General features: G+C 42.4%; 1 protein-coding gene across 3 annotated transcripts in view; it reads left to right on the forward strand.

Moving 5' to 3' along the window:
- Nucleotides 1-1,414: 1,414 nt before the first annotated feature.
- The window catches only part of LOC141765132 (glycine receptor subunit beta-like), a 68,481-nt gene continuing 49,618 nt past the window's right edge, over nucleotides 1,415-20,277 (forward strand). Inside the window, exons 1-2 of one of the 3 annotated variants that reach the window (XM_074631103.1) lie at nucleotides 1,415-1,568; nucleotides 18,262-18,379. In XM_074631103.1, coding sequence (XP_074487204.1) covers nucleotides 1,550-1,568; nucleotides 18,262-18,379 — 137 coding nt within the window. In that variant the 5' untranslated portion in view covers nucleotides 1,415-1,549. Of the gene's footprint in view, nucleotides 1,569-16,718; nucleotides 16,891-18,261; nucleotides 18,380-20,277 lie in introns of those variants that run through there. The other 2 variants (XM_074631104.1, XM_074631105.1) reach the window with 2 other exon arrangements.

Genomic DNA, 20,277 nt, shown 5'->3' on the forward strand with positions numbered 1-20,277 from the left:
TTGGAAATGGAGGTTGGCTTTAGTGACTCATTACGCAGCAGTACTAGGAACTTGTTCTTGTCCATCATTTTTAAGTATAAGACAGTTGGCTGCACTAGCACACTCGGAGGAAGAACAAGAAAAGGAGCATGCTCTGTAATTAGGACGCTATCTTCCACAGGTTGTCTCTCTTTCACTTTACAGGAAGCTATATACTGACTTCCAGCAGGAATGATGAGGGGGCCAGGGCCAGACCACTTCACTTCAGCTACAGGGCTCTCATCAGGATTGACTTTGGAAAGCTTTGTGGCAGGTAAGGGCTGGGCTTTCTGCTCTGGTACACACACTCTCGTTGCCCGGATGTTATCTGCCTTTTCCTCGTTAGGGATGAACGGTCTGACCTTGTGGACATTGGCGCCAACCAGGACCGGAATGCTGTCAGAACAACGGAGATCTGGGCACACCAAGGCAAAAACAGGGACTGACTCTGCTTTGACAGGTGTCTTCTCTGGAAGCTCCAACTCAACTTGGATGTAGCCTCTGTAGGGATAACTGCTCTCTGATTCACTAAGACCCCAAATGTCTAGACCACTGACTGGCTGTAGGGGTACGTGGGACAAGTGCTTGGCATACCAGCTGTCGAAGATTGTTGTCACTTGTGATCCGCTATCAAGGATAGCGATGCAGGTTTTGCAGTCAACTTTTACACAGGTAGTGGAGGGTGGCCCTATTAATCCTTCTGGCAGATGGCTTGACGTTATGGGTGTTCCCTGATTTTCTCTGACTTGGTTTTGGCTGTCGCTGAGTACGGATCAGTTTCTGTATCACTTTTTTGATAGTTTTCTGGGGCACCACACTTAGTGGCAAAATGCCCATCCTCACTACAAGGGTAGCAGAAAAAGTCGCTTGAGTGTCTTTGGGACGAAGCTCTCTGCTGTTTGACTGACATAACTGAGACATGTTTCCTCAGCTTTCTTACCTCTTTCTTTAATGTGTTGAGGTCTTTATGTTCCTTGGAGGCTTTTGCCTCAGTAGCGACTGCAATAGCCTATCAGTTCAGTTTATGTGCTACAGTGATGTGTTCTGTGACATAGGCTATACTGATGCCACAATATATTTTAAAGTTTTAATGAATTTCTCTTTATTAAGTCTCTCTGAATTATCTCTCCATTTGTAGTCTCCCTAATTGGGAGCGAAATATAAAGTAATATTGTTTTATTTTTTTGAAGTAGCACCTCTAGGTTAGCTAATCTGTAAGAAGCATCTCATTAATGAAGAAATTCCATAACTTGTGTTAAGAAGGAAGAAGAGTCAATAACAGTACTGTGCTATGTTCCCCTAGGCAGGCGAGGAACTTGGACTGGGATGCAAGAGCAGTGCAGATAAATGAACACACACAGGACGGCACAGCACAGAGAGAGAGACAGAGAGAGAGAGTGAGAGCGAGAGAGAGAGAGAGAGAGAGAGAGAGAGAGAGAGAGAGAGAGAGAGAGAGAGAGAGAGAGGACATACAGTCAGGCTACAGCGTCCCAGAGACTAACCACAGACTCCCTGTAATGCAGCAGAACTGATGATCCAACACACTAGAGGTAAGAATCAGAGAAAAATGCAATGGCTCTTTCTATTCTCTGCAGTTGCAGTCGTGGGGCACAGTGTGTGTGTGTGTGTGTGTGGGTGGCGTAAGAGAGCAGTACAGAGAGTGTAATAAATCTACCTCAGACTGAAGGACAATGCCTAGGCTTTTGCTGTCCTGTCCTTGTGTGCATGTATGTGTGTTTGTACCTGTGTGTTGAATACATTTTATTAACATGACTTGTTACAGTTTTCCTGCTATCAGATAGAGAACAATTTCTGTGTGTGTGTATGGTGACCATAACAGCTTCAACGAGCTGTGTCATCGCATCTTGACAGTGTAGTCTAACGCCGCAGTCCACCCCCCCCCCCCCTCTCCTCAACCCAGCCCACACACTTTATGGTCCCCTCTCTTTCCCTCTCCCTAACCCACTAGATCCTCTCACTAGGAATCTGCAAGCTGAAGGCTAATGGGCTGTACAAACGTTATGGTGGGGCGGGGGTTGGGTGAATCTTGCGTTTCATACTATTTTCTTTTGACTCTTTGTTTTTTTTTTTAAATTATAAATATTATTTTTACTGTTACACAAATGTTCAGATATCAACAGCAGGGAACAGCAGCTGTGAAGGGTCTAGCATCACAAAGACAAACACTATGGTGTTAATCCGTGCAGTGAAACCAGAACTCCTGTTTTTTTTTAAAAAAGTAAAAATACCTCATTCAAAGTCTGATTGACATTGAATGTAATAACGCAAATTACAAAAAATCCAGCCTTAGAACATACCCTTGCTCAAGCGTATGCGATGTGGTTAACGCCATGTCTAGGATGGTAAAATTAAAAGCACATCTCTTAATGTCACAGCACAGGTAGTTAAATATTTTGTTGTTAGGTGTAAGGGAATTCATTACAGCTAAGCCTTATGGCTGTACCAGCTAACTCCTGTTATTCTCTCTTCCTTTTTAGAAACATACATCTAAAATACACTAACTCTCATGAACGCAAGGTAATTTGTATAAAGAAATATTCCCAGTAAGTTTTACCACTATTTTACCTACATCAACCTTAATCTGTAATTCTCTCTATCTTTGGATAGTGCCTTACGCAGGATTTTAGAAATACAGAGGACCAAAAACTGAGATAAAATTTTGATTTCCCTGATTTAAATATGAGCATTTTAAGATGTTTGGAGAGCAAAAATGGGATAACAATAGCTTTAAAACTATGTCAGTGGGTTGTAGCATATGACTGATCTGTCAAGTAATAGAATCAAGTTAAATGTTGCAATGAATAATCCACACTACAATCTGGAAATACAGAAGAGGCTAAGAGGAAAACGAAACATTTGAAAATGATGTTGAAAATGTTTAAAGTTCAAGTAAATGGAAATTCACACTAGACACCAGTGAAATCTAATCTTGACCAAATATGGGAGCAATAGCTTGATTTAGTTGGTTGTTGATTTTGGGTTGATTGCTCTCTCCGTCCTCTACTCTTTGTTCTCTTTCACCCTCTTTACTCCTTCTCACTTGTCTCTCTTGTTAACGTGTATGCAAAACAATTTAGTAAAATATATACACCTTCTTTATTTCATCTTTGTGTTTGAATTTGCAGTTTCATGTTGGATTTGAATTATAGAAATGTGTCTAAAACAGTACATAAACATAAGCAAAATGTTTTACAATAATATTTATACAATAATACTAATTACCAAACATACGAATGACATGATAAATCTGTGTGCTTATGGCAGGCGGGTGGAGAGGCAGATGGATCCAAGAAAAACACACGATTTTTAACCAGGCCGTTGTTAGAGTTGTTAGAGTGTTTTGTTTTGAAAGGTAGTAGTTGATAAACGTTGTCACGTGTTTTTTAGAGACAATTGTGAAGTATTTTCCATACTTATGTTACGTTGTTTACCTATGTATTTTACTTAGTTTACATACTTATCTTAAGCCCAACCATGACGTTTTAATTAAACCTAAGTGAGTGGTTTTGTTGCCTCAAACCAACTGCGGATGTTACCGTAGTTTTGCTGCATGGTGTACAAATGACACGCAAAAAGCCTAAAATGCTCATGACACGTGGAATGTCCTTGTAGTATTGTGCTATTTATAAGTCTTACTGTGAGACCTGGTTGCAATGTTGGCTACTACATTGTTCTTGCCTGGAATGTGCTTGACCTCAAGATTATATATCTGAACATTCATGCATTGGCATGCCATTAACCTATTTATGTGAATAATCTGTGTCAAAATGTGGGTCAAAATGTGTCCAATGCCTCTTTCCATTTTTATGCTGACAACACTATTGTATACTGCTGGGTGGCATCTCTTATACAGGCTTTTGAATATCTGCAAAATGCTTTTATTGTTGTGCAAAGTACACTGCATGAGCTGAAACTTGTTTTAAATGCAGATAAGATACAGATACTGTTCTTTTCCAACGAAGAGCGTAGGTCACAAAATGTTCCTGTGGTTCTTATTGTGGATGGAAAGGAGATTGACGCTGGCAAGGCCTACAAATACCTTGGCATCTTGATTGATGACTCCCTTACTTTTAAACCACATGTGCTGTACCTTGTAAAAGGCTAAAACTGGGTTTTTATTTTCGAAACAAGTTGTGTTTTTCTTTTTATGTAAAAATGCGTCTTGTTTCTACAACATTTTCATCGGTTTTAGATTATAGAGATGTTTTGTACATGCACGCCTCTGCTCAATGCCTTCATATGGTTGATGTAGCTTACCATGCATCCTTGAGGTTCATTACAAATTGTAAAGCTCTGACTCACCACTGTGAGTTGTACTCACAGGTGGGATGGCCTGCACTGACAACCCGTAGGCTCTCCCATTGGTACATCCTTATATATAAGGTGATTCTGGGTCTGCTCCCACAATACTGTGTTTTTATTACGCAGAAAAATTGTTGACAGTATTCACTGCGTTCACAGGACTTATTTGTGCTCTCTGTCCCAAAAGCTTGGACAAAAATTGGGGAAAGGGCTTTTGCGTATTTTGCACCCTCAGCCTGTAATTTGCTCCAAAATGACCCGAAAATCAAGGAGCTGGTATCATTAAACATTTTTAAATCTAAAATGAGGGCTTTAGAAGCAGACTCTATGGCATGCCAATGTTTTTAGCTCCCTTGTTGTACAGCTGACTTCCAGAAAAGTTCCTTTTCTTCCCCCCATTTGTATTTAGATAGTTCTCTTTTAATGCCAATTTTAGTGCTTTTAGTGTTTGTGAATTGTATTTTATCTCTATTTGTGTCTGTGTCTGCAACTTTGTGTTCTTGCTGCTGACCGTCTTGGCCAGGTCTCCCTTGGAAAAGAGGTTGTTAATCTAAATGGGACTAACCTAGTTAAATAATGGTTAAATAAAAATAAATAACCTTGAAATGCTTAACAGCCAACACTGACGCTAAAGCCTCTTTGTCAATAGTTGAATATGCTTGTTGATGTTTTACTTGTTTAGCTGCTTTGAATAGTGTGCCACTGGTCTTTCATAACTATCTTCACCAACCAAAAGCAGAATAGCTCAGATCCCTGCATCACACATATCCACAACAAAGTCTGAAGCCTTCGGTTGAGGTGCTGAACAAAATAGTCTTCACCAACTAAAGCATCCTGGCACGCTTCAGACCCTACACTCTTCACCTCTATCCGCAACAGATCCGTAAAACACTCAAATACTCAAAAATTAGCTGAGTTCTGGGATGGTGAGTAGGAAATACAAACTATAGCTTGCTTTAGGGAGCACAGCCCCAACAGCCCCACCAATACATTCTCATCATAACTCTTCACATACTCACGCTTTGTCAGGTACCCTTGGCATCACTTTATGGTCGCAATAAAAGCCCTCGACTGGACTCTATGGGTAATACTCTCCTCCAATCACATACGCGTTTGGCCGCATAAACATAGCCTATCAGGACGTGCTTACCGAATATGTGTGTTACCACAGTATATAAGGCGGTGTCCAGCGCTGCCTGGTATCCCATGTCTTCTTCAGTGAGTGGCAGGGCCCCCTTGGTAAGGGCTCCGCCTGTGCTTATAGAACTAGGCTTACACTTACACAAGCATCGTTTTTGCTTCTTGGCATGCAAGTGAAGGCTGGCAAACCACCTCTGTAGGTGCCACATGTGCAACAGCCCCAGTGGCACCACAGAGTGAACAGCTGCCATGAACCCCAGCGCCTGCATGACTGCCCGCCGCAGTTTGCCAACTGCCTGCAGCAGGGCCATCTGTCTGTGTTCCAACAGAGTAGCCTGCAGTTTGCATGCATCAATCAATCCCTAGATACTCCACCTGTTGGTGTGGTAGGGGTCAGCTCTTCTTCCAATTGATCACAAACCCCAACTTGGTGAGGTGTAAGATCAATTGGGCTATGTGCAACATCGCCCATTCTTTGGACTTGGCCATGACAATGAGGTTGTCTAGATAAAAGTAGACCCTCATGCCACTGTCTTCACATGCGTTCACTCCTTTGCTGAAGGTGTGGAGGGCCAGTGTAGTCTGTTGTACTCGTAGGCTATACCCTGGAAGGCGAAACGCAAGAATTTCTTGTGTTTCAGTGCCACCTTGACATGAAAGTATGCATCCTTGAAGTCGATGGTGGTGAACCAATCTCCCGGCTGAACCAGTTCCATGACGAGAGCCAAGGTCTCCACCAGGAACAGCCTTCTACGACAACTAACAAACTCAAAGTTGGGGGCTCACCCAAGTACATTGCGTACATCGGCACTAGCCTTGTGCTTCTCCACCGCCGAGTATGCCTGCCCAGCATGGAGCAGATCGTGCCATGCACGTAAAATAGACCGTATCCTCAACGAGACCTGCAGGATAGTGACTGGGTGCATCAAAACAACCCCCGTACACTGCCTTTATGCCCTCTGTGACATCGCTCCCCCTGACATTCGCAGAGCAGTCATCACAAAAGCAGAGCGCACAAAGCAGGCCAATGACAACCAGCATTCACTTCATGAGCATCCCGCTGCCCAGAAACGGCTCAGCTCCAGGAGCAGTTTCCTGGACACCACTGAAGTTCTGGAGACCACCCTCACTGATGCCAGGATTACTGAATAGCAGAACCAGTGGAACTGCCTTGGCACCCAGACAACCCAATGGATGGAGAGAGGCATCAACCCAGCTGAATGCCTCGCTACCAGCCCAATCAACCTTGGGCTGTCTGGAAAACACTGAACCGCCTGCGGGCCAGCGAAGGATGCTGCAAGGTGTCCATGAAGAAATGGAAAATAACAACTTCCGATGCATGTGTGTGTGGCAAATCCCAAATCATGGAACACATCATGAGATGTAGGCAAGTTCCACAATGTACCAACGATGACCTGGCCGAACCAAATGCCGCTGCGCTCGCCTGTGCCAACCACTGGAAAGACGTGATATAGAAGATGGCTGGACAAGAGGAAGAAGACCAGTTCCATTATCTGTTTGATGGTCAGCATATGGAACATTTTGCAGGCAATATGTTGATTTAGGCCACGGAGATCCAAACTGGGTCTGAAGTCACCCGTCTTCTTGGGAACCAGGAAGTACGTGAAGTGAAACCCCTTCTGTCTGTCTTGCATGGGGAGGACAGACACAGACTGTTTCTGGGTGAACCACCATCTGTGACGCAGCCATTAGAAAGCTGTGATATCCAATTTCGGCCCTCTCAGCCGCCAGGCTCTCCATAAACGGAAGACTAGCCCACAAGGGCGCAGACATGGAAAGGGCTGAGCTAGTAATGGGGCCTCAGAACGCGTCACTGTTTTGCCTGTGATGAAAGACATCGCTGTGTTCCATTCAACCCATTTCTCATCTGGATACTGAGAAGGAAGAACACTGAAATGACTGAGCCTGGGATGAGGTCCATGAATGCCTCATCTCTGGCTCAGCTGTGCACTCAGCCGTAGACACAGTGGCATTTTGCTGCATCTCCCTATTCACCGATGTATGTGTAGATGAGGGGAAAACAGACATGGGAGTACTATCTCCCCCCTGGGTCAAACTGGGCTGAACAGTATACCTCCTCGAGGTAATATCGACAGACCTCTCACAGACAGGCTGGGGAAAGATTTGTGCATGTCGATCTGTGAAATCGCCGCAATGACGGCCAAAACAAGGAGTAACAAGTAAAACACACTGAAATGACTTCGAGGTCCTTGAACGCCTTGTGTCAGACAGCTTGTCAGAAACGTTATTCAGAAGTGCTACACTGGATGAGCTGTGTTTTCTGACAGCCTCATAATGGATATGGCGCAGCCTTATTCCGTCAGCTCTGTCCGCTAATGTTGGTGTGATTGTGCCAGGCGTGACTGCCTCCATTTCTGGAGGTGGGGTGGCGGGGCCATTTTGCATTTTAAGTGCACTAACACTTGGCCTCTATGATGCGCCATGCTCGGTTCTGGCCAAACTCAACAAGATGCCATGGGAAGCCGAGAATGTGGGGAGAGGGGAGGAATGTGCTCTTTGAGAAATGTATTTTGTTTCAATCAAAACATTTTCAAACACAACATTATTAGCAACAGCTTTATAAACACCATCAGCAGGAATGAGGGAGGGGGCGGAAAACCTCATCGTCATGTCATGAGTGGGCCTAGGAAACACGGTTTCCATCTCCGATATATACCCTCCCGTAGACAATCATTTCTGTACTGTTGCTGTGGCCAGGACATAACGTGAAGTTGAAACGACCCTCGTTCTCTCTTTACCACCTTGTTTTCTTACATGAATGAGTGCGAGACAAGTGACGGCTTTGAATCACTGAGTAACAGATGAAATTGACCCAAAGGGCCCCTCTGCAACAATGGGGGCTCCCAGGAGATCATCTCAGTCCTTCCACGGAAGAGCCATGAGTCCCAGCCACACATGATAGGACTCGACTGTGGCTAGAGTCATCACATGGCCTGCAGCTGTGGCAACGCCCGGAATCAAGTTATTCACTTGGCCGATGCTCTGGTTCAAAATGTCCCTCTGTGGCAGCACGGCGGGGGCCATGCCAGCGAAACGCTCAACACTCCTAAATTATTAGCAGCTGCAGCCAGCTGAGCTCCCAGTTGCGATATCTTGTCAAAATATTCCAAGGTTTCCCTGTCACGAACCAGCAGTGGCAGGAGCTTCCTGCTTTCTGACCAGCCAGCTGATTGTGCAAGCAGGTTTGGGTGGGAGCGGGGGGGGGGATACAGCTGTAGCCCAGCGCGTCCCGCCGTAGCCCAGCGTGTTCCGCCACAGCAGCCATCACCAGTGGAAAGTCCTGGCGAATCGAAGTTGAAGGCGGGCTTCTGTGGACCGTGGACACCGAGGAAACATCATCATCTTCATCAGCAGACAAAGCCGATGTCTCGGCAGGAATGACCGGACGCAGCAGCATAGCATCGGAGGCTGGAGCGGGAATCTTGGTGGTGTAGAGATCAGAACCTGGGTCACTGTCATCACAGTGGAGTCTCACTCCGCAGTGTTGAAAATTATCCCATCTCTGGTGGTGTCCAATCTTGGGAATCAACCGGCGGGCCAGGCAGTCTGGAGGCTGCTGAACGCCCTCCTCTGCGTGGTCCACTCTTGACGGCGACTCCATCCGTGGAGATGTAGCGGTCAGTGGGCAATCGGCGATTGAAGAAGAGGAATGGATAGCAGGCAATACTGGACGCCACCTTATAAACAGTGGTAATGCACGTGTTCGGTAGGCACATCCTGATTGGCCGGCTAATTCTATGCAGAACTCAGTGGGCGATTGCATGCATGTGATTGGAGGAGAGTATTACCCATAGAGTCCAGTAGAGGGCAGAGCCTGTGTGAGCTAGAACATGTGGTTAATGTTGTACATTCAAACAAAAACATTTGCTTAGGTTTAGAGAACAAAACCATTCTAGTTAGGTTTAGGAAAAAACATCATGGTTGGGCGAAAATGTTTGTTAAGTGACCGCCTATGGCGGTCTCCTGGATGAAAGCCCTGTGTTTGTTGGACCCATCCACCACCGTCCCACCCGCCCTTTGTGGGTTTTTTTCGCTCTTTAACAAGTCACCACACTCTATGTGGTGTATTTAATATTGATACGGATGGGTTAACATTGTAGTTAATTCAACAGGAAAATAAAATGGATTAAATAACTCAGGCTAAGACCTTGCTCCATCATAACATCCTGAATCCATTTGTTGCACCTGATGGGCGGGCTATGTTCCTCAAAACGCAAGACTCAGGTAAGATGAGGGGAGGTGGACGCTGTGTTTACATCAATGATGCTTGGTGCTCAAACATAGTCAAAGTTGATGGACAATGTTTCCCTGGTGGTGAATGCTTAATGTTAAGATGTCGACCATGCTTTCTGCCCAGAGAATTCACTAGTGTTTTTGTTGCTTCTGTTTACATTCCTCCTTATGCAAACTCAAAAAATGCTCTACAGTAATTGTGAGGTCACCAGAAGTCACATGACAGAACAACTGAATGGTATTTTTATTGTAGCTGGCAATTTTAATCAAACAGACCTCAGAACTGTCCACACCCCCACCAGGAGAAACAATACCCTGGACCATGTTTACACAAACATTATTTTCAGATACAAAGTCCTCCCCACTCCCACTTTGGACAATCATATCACATTTCCCTGATTCTCCTACCTACTAACGCCCCGTCCACACAGGGAATGTCAGCAGTGCGTGGCGGCCGCGGAACCTGTAGTTTTTTATTTCGATGGCCCATGTTAACAGGTTAGAGCAGTCACACAGCCCGTGTGAGCAGTGCGGCTTGGCTGCATGTCTCGCCTATTTTCAACGCAAGCCATTCACAGCAACAACATACACTGAAGGTGATCTTTTGACTGTATATTGACATCATATCAGCAACATTACTACAGTTTCAATGTCTGTATCTGTAGAACATGTCACGGACATGATAAAAAGTTAAGATTTATTTGTAAATCAACACTTTCTGCTTTAATTTAAAAATAAAAGCCCTCAAGAGTTTTATTTTCTATAGACAGAATCACGTTATTTGTTAACACAAGGCTTTTATTCTGAAATATTTGCAGGACAGTGTTGTAGAACATGCAGTGACTTGCACGGTTCTTAACCTTTTTCTGTCTCAAATAAATATAAATGACATTTATAACAATATGAAATGGCCATTCTGAAAGGGGTGGCATTAGCAGCCCAGCAGCTGCAGAAACGCTGCCGGTGTGGACAACCCACGCGAGGGACACGCAGCAATTCAGTGAGGTAACCGTCAATCACTGTTCACACAGGCAGTCTGGCCCGAGCGTTACTTCCAGCTGATTAAACAAGTCAAACCATCTAAAAAACAGTTCAAGTGTGGACAGCTAAAGTTACAGCAGCTCTACAGGACTGTTTCGAGTACACAGACTGGCACAAGATCAGAGATGCCACTACCCAGGAGAACCACATCAATCTTTAGGGATGTGATATCATACATCAGCAAATGTGTTGATGATGTGGTGATCACAAAGACTCTGGACTGCAAGGGGAAAAACATTTTTTATAGACTAATCTGATGTAAAAAGAATCTTCTAGAAAAAAAAACATTCATTATTTCTTGGTTTGGGTACTAGTCTGGTACATACTTTGTTTTTTGTATGGATTAAACTAACGTCAACATTTTCTTCTAAATCTGTGCCGAGACCCCAAAGAATGTAAACTAGGGAGTTGAAAAATAAAATGAGATAGTGAAAAATAAATAGAAAAGTAAAAGAAATTCAGTTTAATTTTGTGTTATTAATTGATTGGTGGTAAAGGAAAAAATAAAAAGCCTTTTCTCTTTATCAATGACTGCATCATGACTTTATCAACCAACTGATTGGATTGGTTTTTAGGAAAGGTTTAAAACTTCATATTTCTTTTAATTCTTATTTTTTTATGTTTTAACTAACAGCACTATTCATTGATGTAAACATTTCTATAAGTTACTTGTCTTGTCATAATATTATACTACTAGATTCGGTTTTGGGGATCCAGATAAGAGATTAAGTTCTACATATATTAAATCATTTTTAATAAGGTGGAACAAGATGTCTATTTATTATCTCTCAATTCAGACTTGTGCTGTGTTGGAAGTGTTACTGAAATGTTACTAGGCTTGACCTAGTTACATTGCTGTGATTTTTAAATAAAAGTGACTTGGGAGCTCATTCAGAAATGAGGCCAACATGTTATACATTAGTTCTACATTCAACACTATATTAGACAATTATCAGCTAGTCAGAGTAGTTCAAAAAGGGGATCCAGTTAGTTGGCGATGATTAGATTGGTGTAATTACAAAGTTACATAAGCTCTCCAGTGCAATTTAAATCATTCCTTTGAATGAACGGTGGAAGAACTGTACCACATATCCTCTTCAATAATCAATTAAAAGTAGTGTTACTTTATAATAACAAGTGCTCAAGTAGAAGTAAAAGTACTCATTAAAATTACTACTTGAGTAATATTAAGTATAGTTTCTATCTATTAAAGAGTTTAATATTGAACAAGTAAATAAGACATGAAATGCACAATCATATTATTAATAAATACATACAAAATACTAAATGTAATATAATTAAATTGTCGTAGGCCAATAAATGTTTAAAACTCAGATTGTTGTTCACAATAAAAATTTTATTGTAGGTCAGTTATGTCATTTCAGCACTTTTTTTTAAATTTCAAAATGTATTATTCCTAAGTCTGTTTTATTTCACAAGAAAAAATTTCCCAATTTTTCCCTTTTCATCACAAATTCCTTGTCTGTCAATCAAGATAATCAAATAACTGATACATTATTGCCCAATGTCTAAGGGAAATTTATGAGGACTTCGGTGACTGCGAAATGTTATTTTTAAAGGCCAGCTGAAATCACATTTAGCAATCCCTTTTTGCAGTGAAAAATAATATTAACATGTTTTTTGTAAACGTATTTTTAATAGTATTTATTTATTTATTAAAGGAAGAAAAAAAGTCCTTCAGGAAATATCACTTAATGCACCTTTTAGTCTCAGCTGGGTGGGGTGGTATTGGGGTTTGATTGACAGCAGCTGGCAGGCTGAGCTCCGGCTGGGGAACAAAAGACAAAGCAAACGAACTTGTGCTGTAGCTTACAAGCTGAAAGTGACCAAAGTGACATGTTCAGGTATGTTAATGTGTTGTTTAATGTGCTGTATCTAATTAGCTATCTAGCCTGCAAACTAATGTTAACAGTGCACGCTTGATTTTTGAATTTGAACGCTTCTTCAACAAACTAAGGTGCAGGACAAGATGTGTGTTCATGTGTGCAAGACTTGTAGGAAAGCTAACGTGGGTCATCTGTTGTGTAGCAGGCTGCTGTCTGGCCATTAGTGAGTGAATGTTATGTGACTTTACTGCTTTATGCAAAGATTTGACTGGCTGTACGCGTGATACAAGGCTGATATGAAATGTATTTATGAAACATATTTTTGGTTCAGAAATGTCGTCAACATTTCCGTGGTTTGCTAAAATGTCCAATGCCAAAAAAAATTCTGGCTACTGGGTTGGTACAAGGACGACTCGCTCTACCCACTGAGCTATAGCCACCCCAAAGCATGGAAGCATAAAATAGCACAGAAACAACAACTTTACTTCACAACTGTATCTTGACGCAGCAACAAATAGTGGTTTGCTGCTATATTATGCTCTGAATATCGTATAGAAAACAATTAAAGAGTAAGGGTGATATCATTTTGTAATTGCACCAAGTGACAAACACATTTTTCCTCCTTTTTTTAAGCCTACTCAAAACAAGATTGTCAGTGGTTGCGTTAGACTTTCTAGTCAGAATGACTAGTAGGCGGTATATTTTTGGCATCATTGGGCAAAAATTCCATAATAACCTTTCAGCATATTGTAATTCAAGTGTTCTGAGAGAAAACTAGACTTCTGCTCCTCCTCATGGCTCTGTTTTCAGGCTTTAGAACATCTATCCTGTGACGGGAGACTTTGACCAATCACAGGTCATTTCATTGAGAGAGCGTTTCTATTGGCTGTGCTCCGGTCATGTGACCGGAACTTGGCATTCCTTTACCAGATTTCACAATGGCGGCGGCGTCACAAACTTTCAAATTTTACAGCTAAACCGTGCACCACAAGATGATTCTGAAAACATTTGAGGAGAGAAATAGGCATTAACGTAACATAATATTGATTCATATTTGATCAGCGCTGCGTAGTTTGACCCGTTTGGTCGGAGTTTGTGAGTGATTGACAGCCGGGTCTCATAGATGGCAGCTGGACTGCGGACCTCAGATCAGCTCCTACTGCTTGTTTTTCTCCGGTCTGTAAAATCTTGCAGATGCTGTTAGGAGCACCGGAGGACACAGAGGCACATCATTTTTTTCAGGTTGCCTGTTTCATGTAATACTGTCAGGATATTTTGAAAACACAACTTTTTTTAATCATATTTGCTCCAATCTTGCCTACTTCAGCTTAAATGATAATAAGACATATGCCTATTTAAAGGTGGAGTATGTGATTCTAATCCAATGCACTTTTTGTCAAATTCAGCGATCTCCTCACGGTCCGCATTTTGTCCCTGGTTCTGTAAATAGGAAACAAGCAAAGCGCATCCGACCAAGCAATGAGGGTTGCCCTACCGAATGTAATTTTTTTCACATTCAAAGCTTCTATTGAGGAAGTGTTAAATGTATGTGAAAACAGGTGCGAGCCTTCCTGTGTGTTTGCGGCAGCAAGTAGGAGATCAAATAGTTTTTGACCTCAGTGAAAATTTCGTTTTTGAAAGGCTAAACAGCAATAAATATGGATTGAAGCAGAATATTTCGTTAAATAAAAACATGTTGTGAATTTTGGAAATGATTACATCTATCTTTTCTCAATATTTGTTTACTTTTGGACTAAGTAAACTGGTGGAGCGGGAGATTATTGTGTTGCCGGCGCAATCAGAGCCTGCTGCGCTCGACAATGACACCCTGACTGAGGGAGCGGGTAGCCAAAAGATTGAGGGAGAAGCTCAAGGTGCGCTTGCTGCATCAGGTGTGAATAGTGAAGTGGGTGAGCGGCTGAAAACGCCTTTCACGCTGCCTCACTATGAACCACCCTCATCTGGGTCCAGAGACGAGGCCCGACTTAAAGTCCACCTTGCCCGTCTCCAAATGGAAACCCAAGAAAAAGCACAGAGCAGACGAGCACAGTTACAGTACCAGCTCAAGGTCAAGATCCTGGAGAGGCTGACAAAGCCGTAAAGCCTGGGACACACCAGGAACGTCAGGAGCGCGTGGCAGCTGCGTGGCGGCTGCGTGATTCACGCGTCGGGTGTTCACACCAGCTGCGTTTCAGCTGCGTGTCAGCTGCTTGTCTGCTGCGTTTCTGCTGCTGCAGCTGCTGCTGTCAGCCCTTTCTTTCTACATAGAGTTTGCCTTTTAATGGCCATTTCATTTGATTATATATATCATTTATATTTATTTTAGTCAGAGAAAGGTTAAGAAACGTGTGGTAATTTGTAAATAATAGTAATAATCCACAATTAAAACTCCGTACTATATTCATTCATGGAGCTCGCCAAGTCACTGCATGTTCTAGAACACTGTCCGGCACATATTTCAGAATAAAAGCCTCGTGTTAACAAATGAAGGAATTCTGTCTACAGAAAAAAACGCTTGAGGGCTTTTATTTTGAAATTAAAGCAGGAAGTGTTGATTTAAAAATAAGTCTTTACTTTTTTTTCATCTCCGTAACATATTCTACAGTTAGACATCAAAACTGTAGTAATGTAGCTGGTATGATGTCAAAATACAGTCAATAGATCACCTTCACTGTCCGTGACATATTCTACAGATGTCTAGACATTGAAATTGTAGTAATGTAGCTGATATGATGTCAATATACAGTCAGTTCCTGGTGTGTTCCAGGCTTAAGGCTGCGCCAGCTGGAGCTTGAGGCTCAGGTGCACGCGCATCGTACATCTGCCAGTGCTACAAGTATGCCTCCCCTTTCCACCTCCTCACTTCGTAGTATATTTGATATCAGTAAGCACATTAGTTTGGTGCCAGAATTTTGTGAGACTGAGGTAGATTGTTATTTTAGTGCTTTTGAGCGCATCGCCTCTGCTCTGCAGTGGCCGCCTGAAGTCTGGTCACTTTTATTACAGTGCAAAATTCACGGTAAGGCCCAAGAAGCTGTTGCTGCGCTCCCTTTGGAGGACAGCTTAAATTATGACTCCTGTGACTATGGTTCCTGAAGCTTACCAACAGAATCACAAAAAGACCCCAAATCAGACTTATGTTGAGTTCGCCAGGGAAAAGGGAACAATGTTTGATGGTGGAGCACTACATGTAAAGCAGATTACTTCAAGTCTCTAAGAGAATTGATATTGCTCGAAGAATTTAAGAAATGTTTGCCTGACCGCATTGTAATTTACTTAAATGAGCAAAAAGTAAATTCACTGTGTGCAGCTGCTGTTTTAGCTGATGAATATGGGTTGACTCACAAGACTGTTTTCCCATCAGTCTCCGCTGAGAAGCATCGCTATGCTCCGGTTTTGCCAGCTAGTTTGCCAAAGTTAGCGAGTACAAATAGAGAGGAACAGGAATGTTTCTACTGTCAAAAACCTGGGCGTGTCATTGCCAACTGTCTGACCCTTAAGCGTAAAGAGCAACTACAGCCCTTTCGGAGGGTGTCACAGCCAAAAGGCATCGGGTTGACTAGAGCTGAACCGTTCACAAACATTGATTCCGATGATAACGATTTTGATGACTGTTTCAAACCGTTTGTATTTGACGGGTTAGTGTCGCTTACAGGTGAGTCTGCTGACCAGCGTCCGGTGCGTATTTTGAGAGACATCGGTGGCTCTCAGTCGGTAGTCATCGCCTCTGCGTTGCTGTTTTCGGCACAGTCTGCCTGTGGTTATAGTTCGGTGCTATGTGGCATCAAGATGGGTTATATCCCCAGGCCCGTACACCGTGTTCATATACGGTCAAAATGTATCACTGGCTTCTTCCCTGTTGCTGTGTGCCCCGCGTTGCCACTGGTTGCCGGTGGTAAAGTGACTCCCACGCTGGAAGTGTTGGATTCTCCACAGTGCCAGGAATCATCTATGGTAACACAGCCATAATCAGACATATTTCCTATGTGTGTAATCGCGCATGCACAGACACGTAAAACTGAAAATTATGTTTCCCTATGTGATAGTGTGCTAGTTTCTGCTTTTGCAGAGGAAGCTGAGGAGGATAAAGGGACGGAGCTTGCTGATGTATCTCCTTGTGAGGCTGTTGCTGAGCTGGTGCATTCTGCCACCCCCCTTACTTGACGGCATAACTCTCCCGGTAGAGCGGATCCGACCCTACAGAAGTGTTTCTCCAATGTGGTGTTGCCAAACGCAAAGTTAATTGGTGAGGTTTTATTTTCCATCCAGGTTCTTTGTAGTAAGTTTAAGTGCATAGCTCCCATTTTTAGGAGTCCTCCTTTTGTTCTATTTATTTCCTTGATTTCTTACAGCACTCGCTATCCCCTTTTCCTTTTGTCTGCCTCACCACCTTTTGTTGTTAATATAAAACCAAACTCCTTGTAAATGAAATAACTTAATATACCAAGAAAATCTGGTTTTATGTTGCTTCCCTTTACCCTAGCGAGCTGGGTCGTAACACTCACACTGATCCCAATGCTGTACCTCACACTGGCCTCAATGCAGTCCCTCACGCTGGTCTCAATTCAGTCCCTCACACTGGTCTCAATGCAGTCCCTCACACTGGTCTCAATACTGTACCTCACACTGATCTCAATGTTGCAATATTTTGTGTTGTTCTTGCATAGATTTAATGGTATTTTTTCACTTTATTTAAAGGAGCAGTGTGTAGCATTTAGGGGGATCTATTGGCAGAAGTGGAATATAATATTAATAAGTATGCTTTCTATAGTGTATAATCACCTGGAACAAAGAATTGCTGTGTTTTCGTTACCTTACAATGAGCCTGGTTTATCTACATACGGAGAGGGTCCTCTTCACGGAGCCGGCCGCCATGTTTCTAGAGTAGCCCAGAACTGACTCTTGTTGTGTTTCTAATTGTAAAATGTTGTTGTACAAAATAATCATTGGGTTAATAATAAATATGCCTCTTGCATCACGTATGTAAGAAGGGTTCCCATACTCAAAAAAAAAAGTACTGAACTGGAATAATTATGTATTAAACAATTATTTCACATGCTAAGAATCACCAGTGTATTAAATTCAGAATCATCTTTGTAAAGGTTTTCATTTGTACAGGTCACTGATATCTTGTAGTATCACATCAAAGATGCTTCATCAATATGGACCTGATTGATGAAAATGTCCTCTTGACCAAACAGACAAAGTCCAGTTGCTTTAAATAAACTACTCCACTTGTGTCATGTCAAAGTACAGGGTTCCTATGCTTTAAGAAGACAAGGGGAGTACTCTTTTTTTTAATTATTATTATTACATTATGTGCTGAATTTATTACATTATTCAACTTTTGTTTTTGCTAAGTTTATAATGTAATAATGTTCTCATAAGGTAATAACTTATTACATTATGAACAAAACTGTTATTACGTTATGCGCACACGGTTTTATTACATTATGAGCTTTTATTACATAAAATTATTACATTATACACAGTTATTACGTTATGCACAGTTATTACGATATGAGTTGCTACAGCAACATTGTCATGGTTATTGTTGAATTATGTGTTACATGTAATACATAGTCTGTATTAAGGCCAGTATTTAACTGTGTTTTAGGCACCATGGCTGCTGGATTGAGGCCTGTGATCTTGCTGCTGTTGCTGTCGTGTTGCTGGCAACTGACCATAGGCAAAGACGGCAAGGGAAAGAAAGGCAAGCAAGTCGTCTGTCCATCGTAAGTAAATATACTATATTGTCCAAATTCATCCTTTCTCAATACGTTACCATTACTATGACAATGGCAATACCATCGATACGGAGAGCAAGACAAGCAATAAGCAATATGACCATGTGAATAACATAATATTTGTTTATAAACGGACTAACAGAGCCAATAGTGTCTGACAGACTGTGCACAATTTACTGCTGAGCCGTGGTCTTGTTTTGGTAGTCTCGTACAGGGCATTCTGGTCACATTGCAAGTCCCTCTGAGCTGTGCCTTCGCTAAAAGGGTGGGGATGCTGAGAATATTGGCCTTGCTGAGGACTACAGTGTCAGGGATTCTGTCCTGTCACTTGATCATTAAAAGACAGCTCAGTTGGAAGTGGTTCAAGTTCCTGGCTTGGCGCCGGTAGACTGTCCAGGCTTCGCACCCATACAGAAGAGTTGATAATACGACAGCCTGGTGCCAGTCCTTTCCCATACAGAGTCACGTAGACGTCCAAAGGCTGCACTGGCCTTGACAATCCTGATGTTAACTTCATCATCTATGTGCACAGCACAAAACAGAGAACTTCCAAGGTAAGTAAACTTGTCAGCGGCTGTAAACTTTGGGTCATTCACAAAGATGGTGTGCTCAGTGTAGGGTTTCCCAGGAGCAGGTTGGAACAGTACTTCAGTCTTCTTTGTGCTTATTGTTAGGCCAAAGTTGTTGTAAGCTGAGAAGAAGCTATATTGCCCGTAGTTCTTAATTTGAGCCATTAACAAGAGCACAGTCATCAGCAAACAAAAGTTAGCAAACAGCGACTGCTTCCATTTTGTTTTTTGCCAGCAAAACCATAGATGAAGCTTATCTTAGTGTTGTTGTTCTGGAATGAGTCTTGCAGCTTTGCAAAAAATACCAAGCTGAAAAGCATTGGTGCTAGGATGCCGCCTTGTTTCACCCTTTTTGTGTTAAGGAACGGATCAGAGAGTTCTTGCTGGTCTCTGACGCTGGCCATCATGCCATCGTGGAGTTTGTGCACTATGCTGATGAACTTGTCTGGACACCCGTACTTGGCCATGATCTTCCATAGGCCCTCCCGGCTGGCTGTGTCAAATGCGTTTTATAGATAAACGAAGCATTATAGGTCAGCATTTTGTTCTTGGCATTTCTGCTGTAGCTGCTGGGCTGTAAATACCATGTCAGTGGTTACGCTGTCTTTTCTGAAACCACACTGTTTCTCAGGCAGCAGACCCTGGTCTATTCAGACAATTAGACGGTTCAAAACAATTCTTCTAGCAAGATTTTGCTAGAAATTGATAGTAGGGAGATGCTTCTGCGGTTGTCGCAGGCCTGCCGATTGCCTTTCCTCTTGTAGAGATGCATTAACAGAACTCTCTTTTATCAGACCATTATTTAATCACTTTTGAATTCTTATTACTAGACTATACACCATCAGACAAAAGTGTGTACACTAGATGTCTATCCGATAGTGTTGTAGCTAAATTTAAGGAAGCGATTCCATCAGCATTAAATTCAATACCATGTTTCAATATAACAGAGGACTCGTATGTTAATTTTAGCCCCACCCAAATTGATCATCTTGTAGATAGTGCTACAGACTCACTGCGAGTCACACTTGATTCTGTTGCCCCTCTAAAAAAGAAGTTAATAAAACAAAGGAAGTCAGCTCCATGGTATAACCCTCAAACACGCAAATTAAAGCAAGCATCGAGGAAACTGGAAAGGATATGGTGTTCCACCAAACAGGAAGAATCTCATTTAGTCTGGCAAGATAGTCTTAAAACATATAGGAAGGCTCTCTGTGATGCCAGAGCAGCCCATTACTCATCATTAATAGAGACAAATAAGAACAACCCTAGGTTTCTATTCAGCACTGTAGCCAGGCTGACAGAAAGTCACAGCTCTAT

The sequence above is a fragment of the Sebastes fasciatus genome, chromosome 3, assembly GCF_043250625.1.
Source record: "Sebastes fasciatus isolate fSebFas1 chromosome 3, fSebFas1.pri, whole genome shotgun sequence".
NCBI lineage: Eukaryota > Metazoa > Chordata > Actinopteri > Perciformes > Sebastidae > Sebastes > Sebastes fasciatus.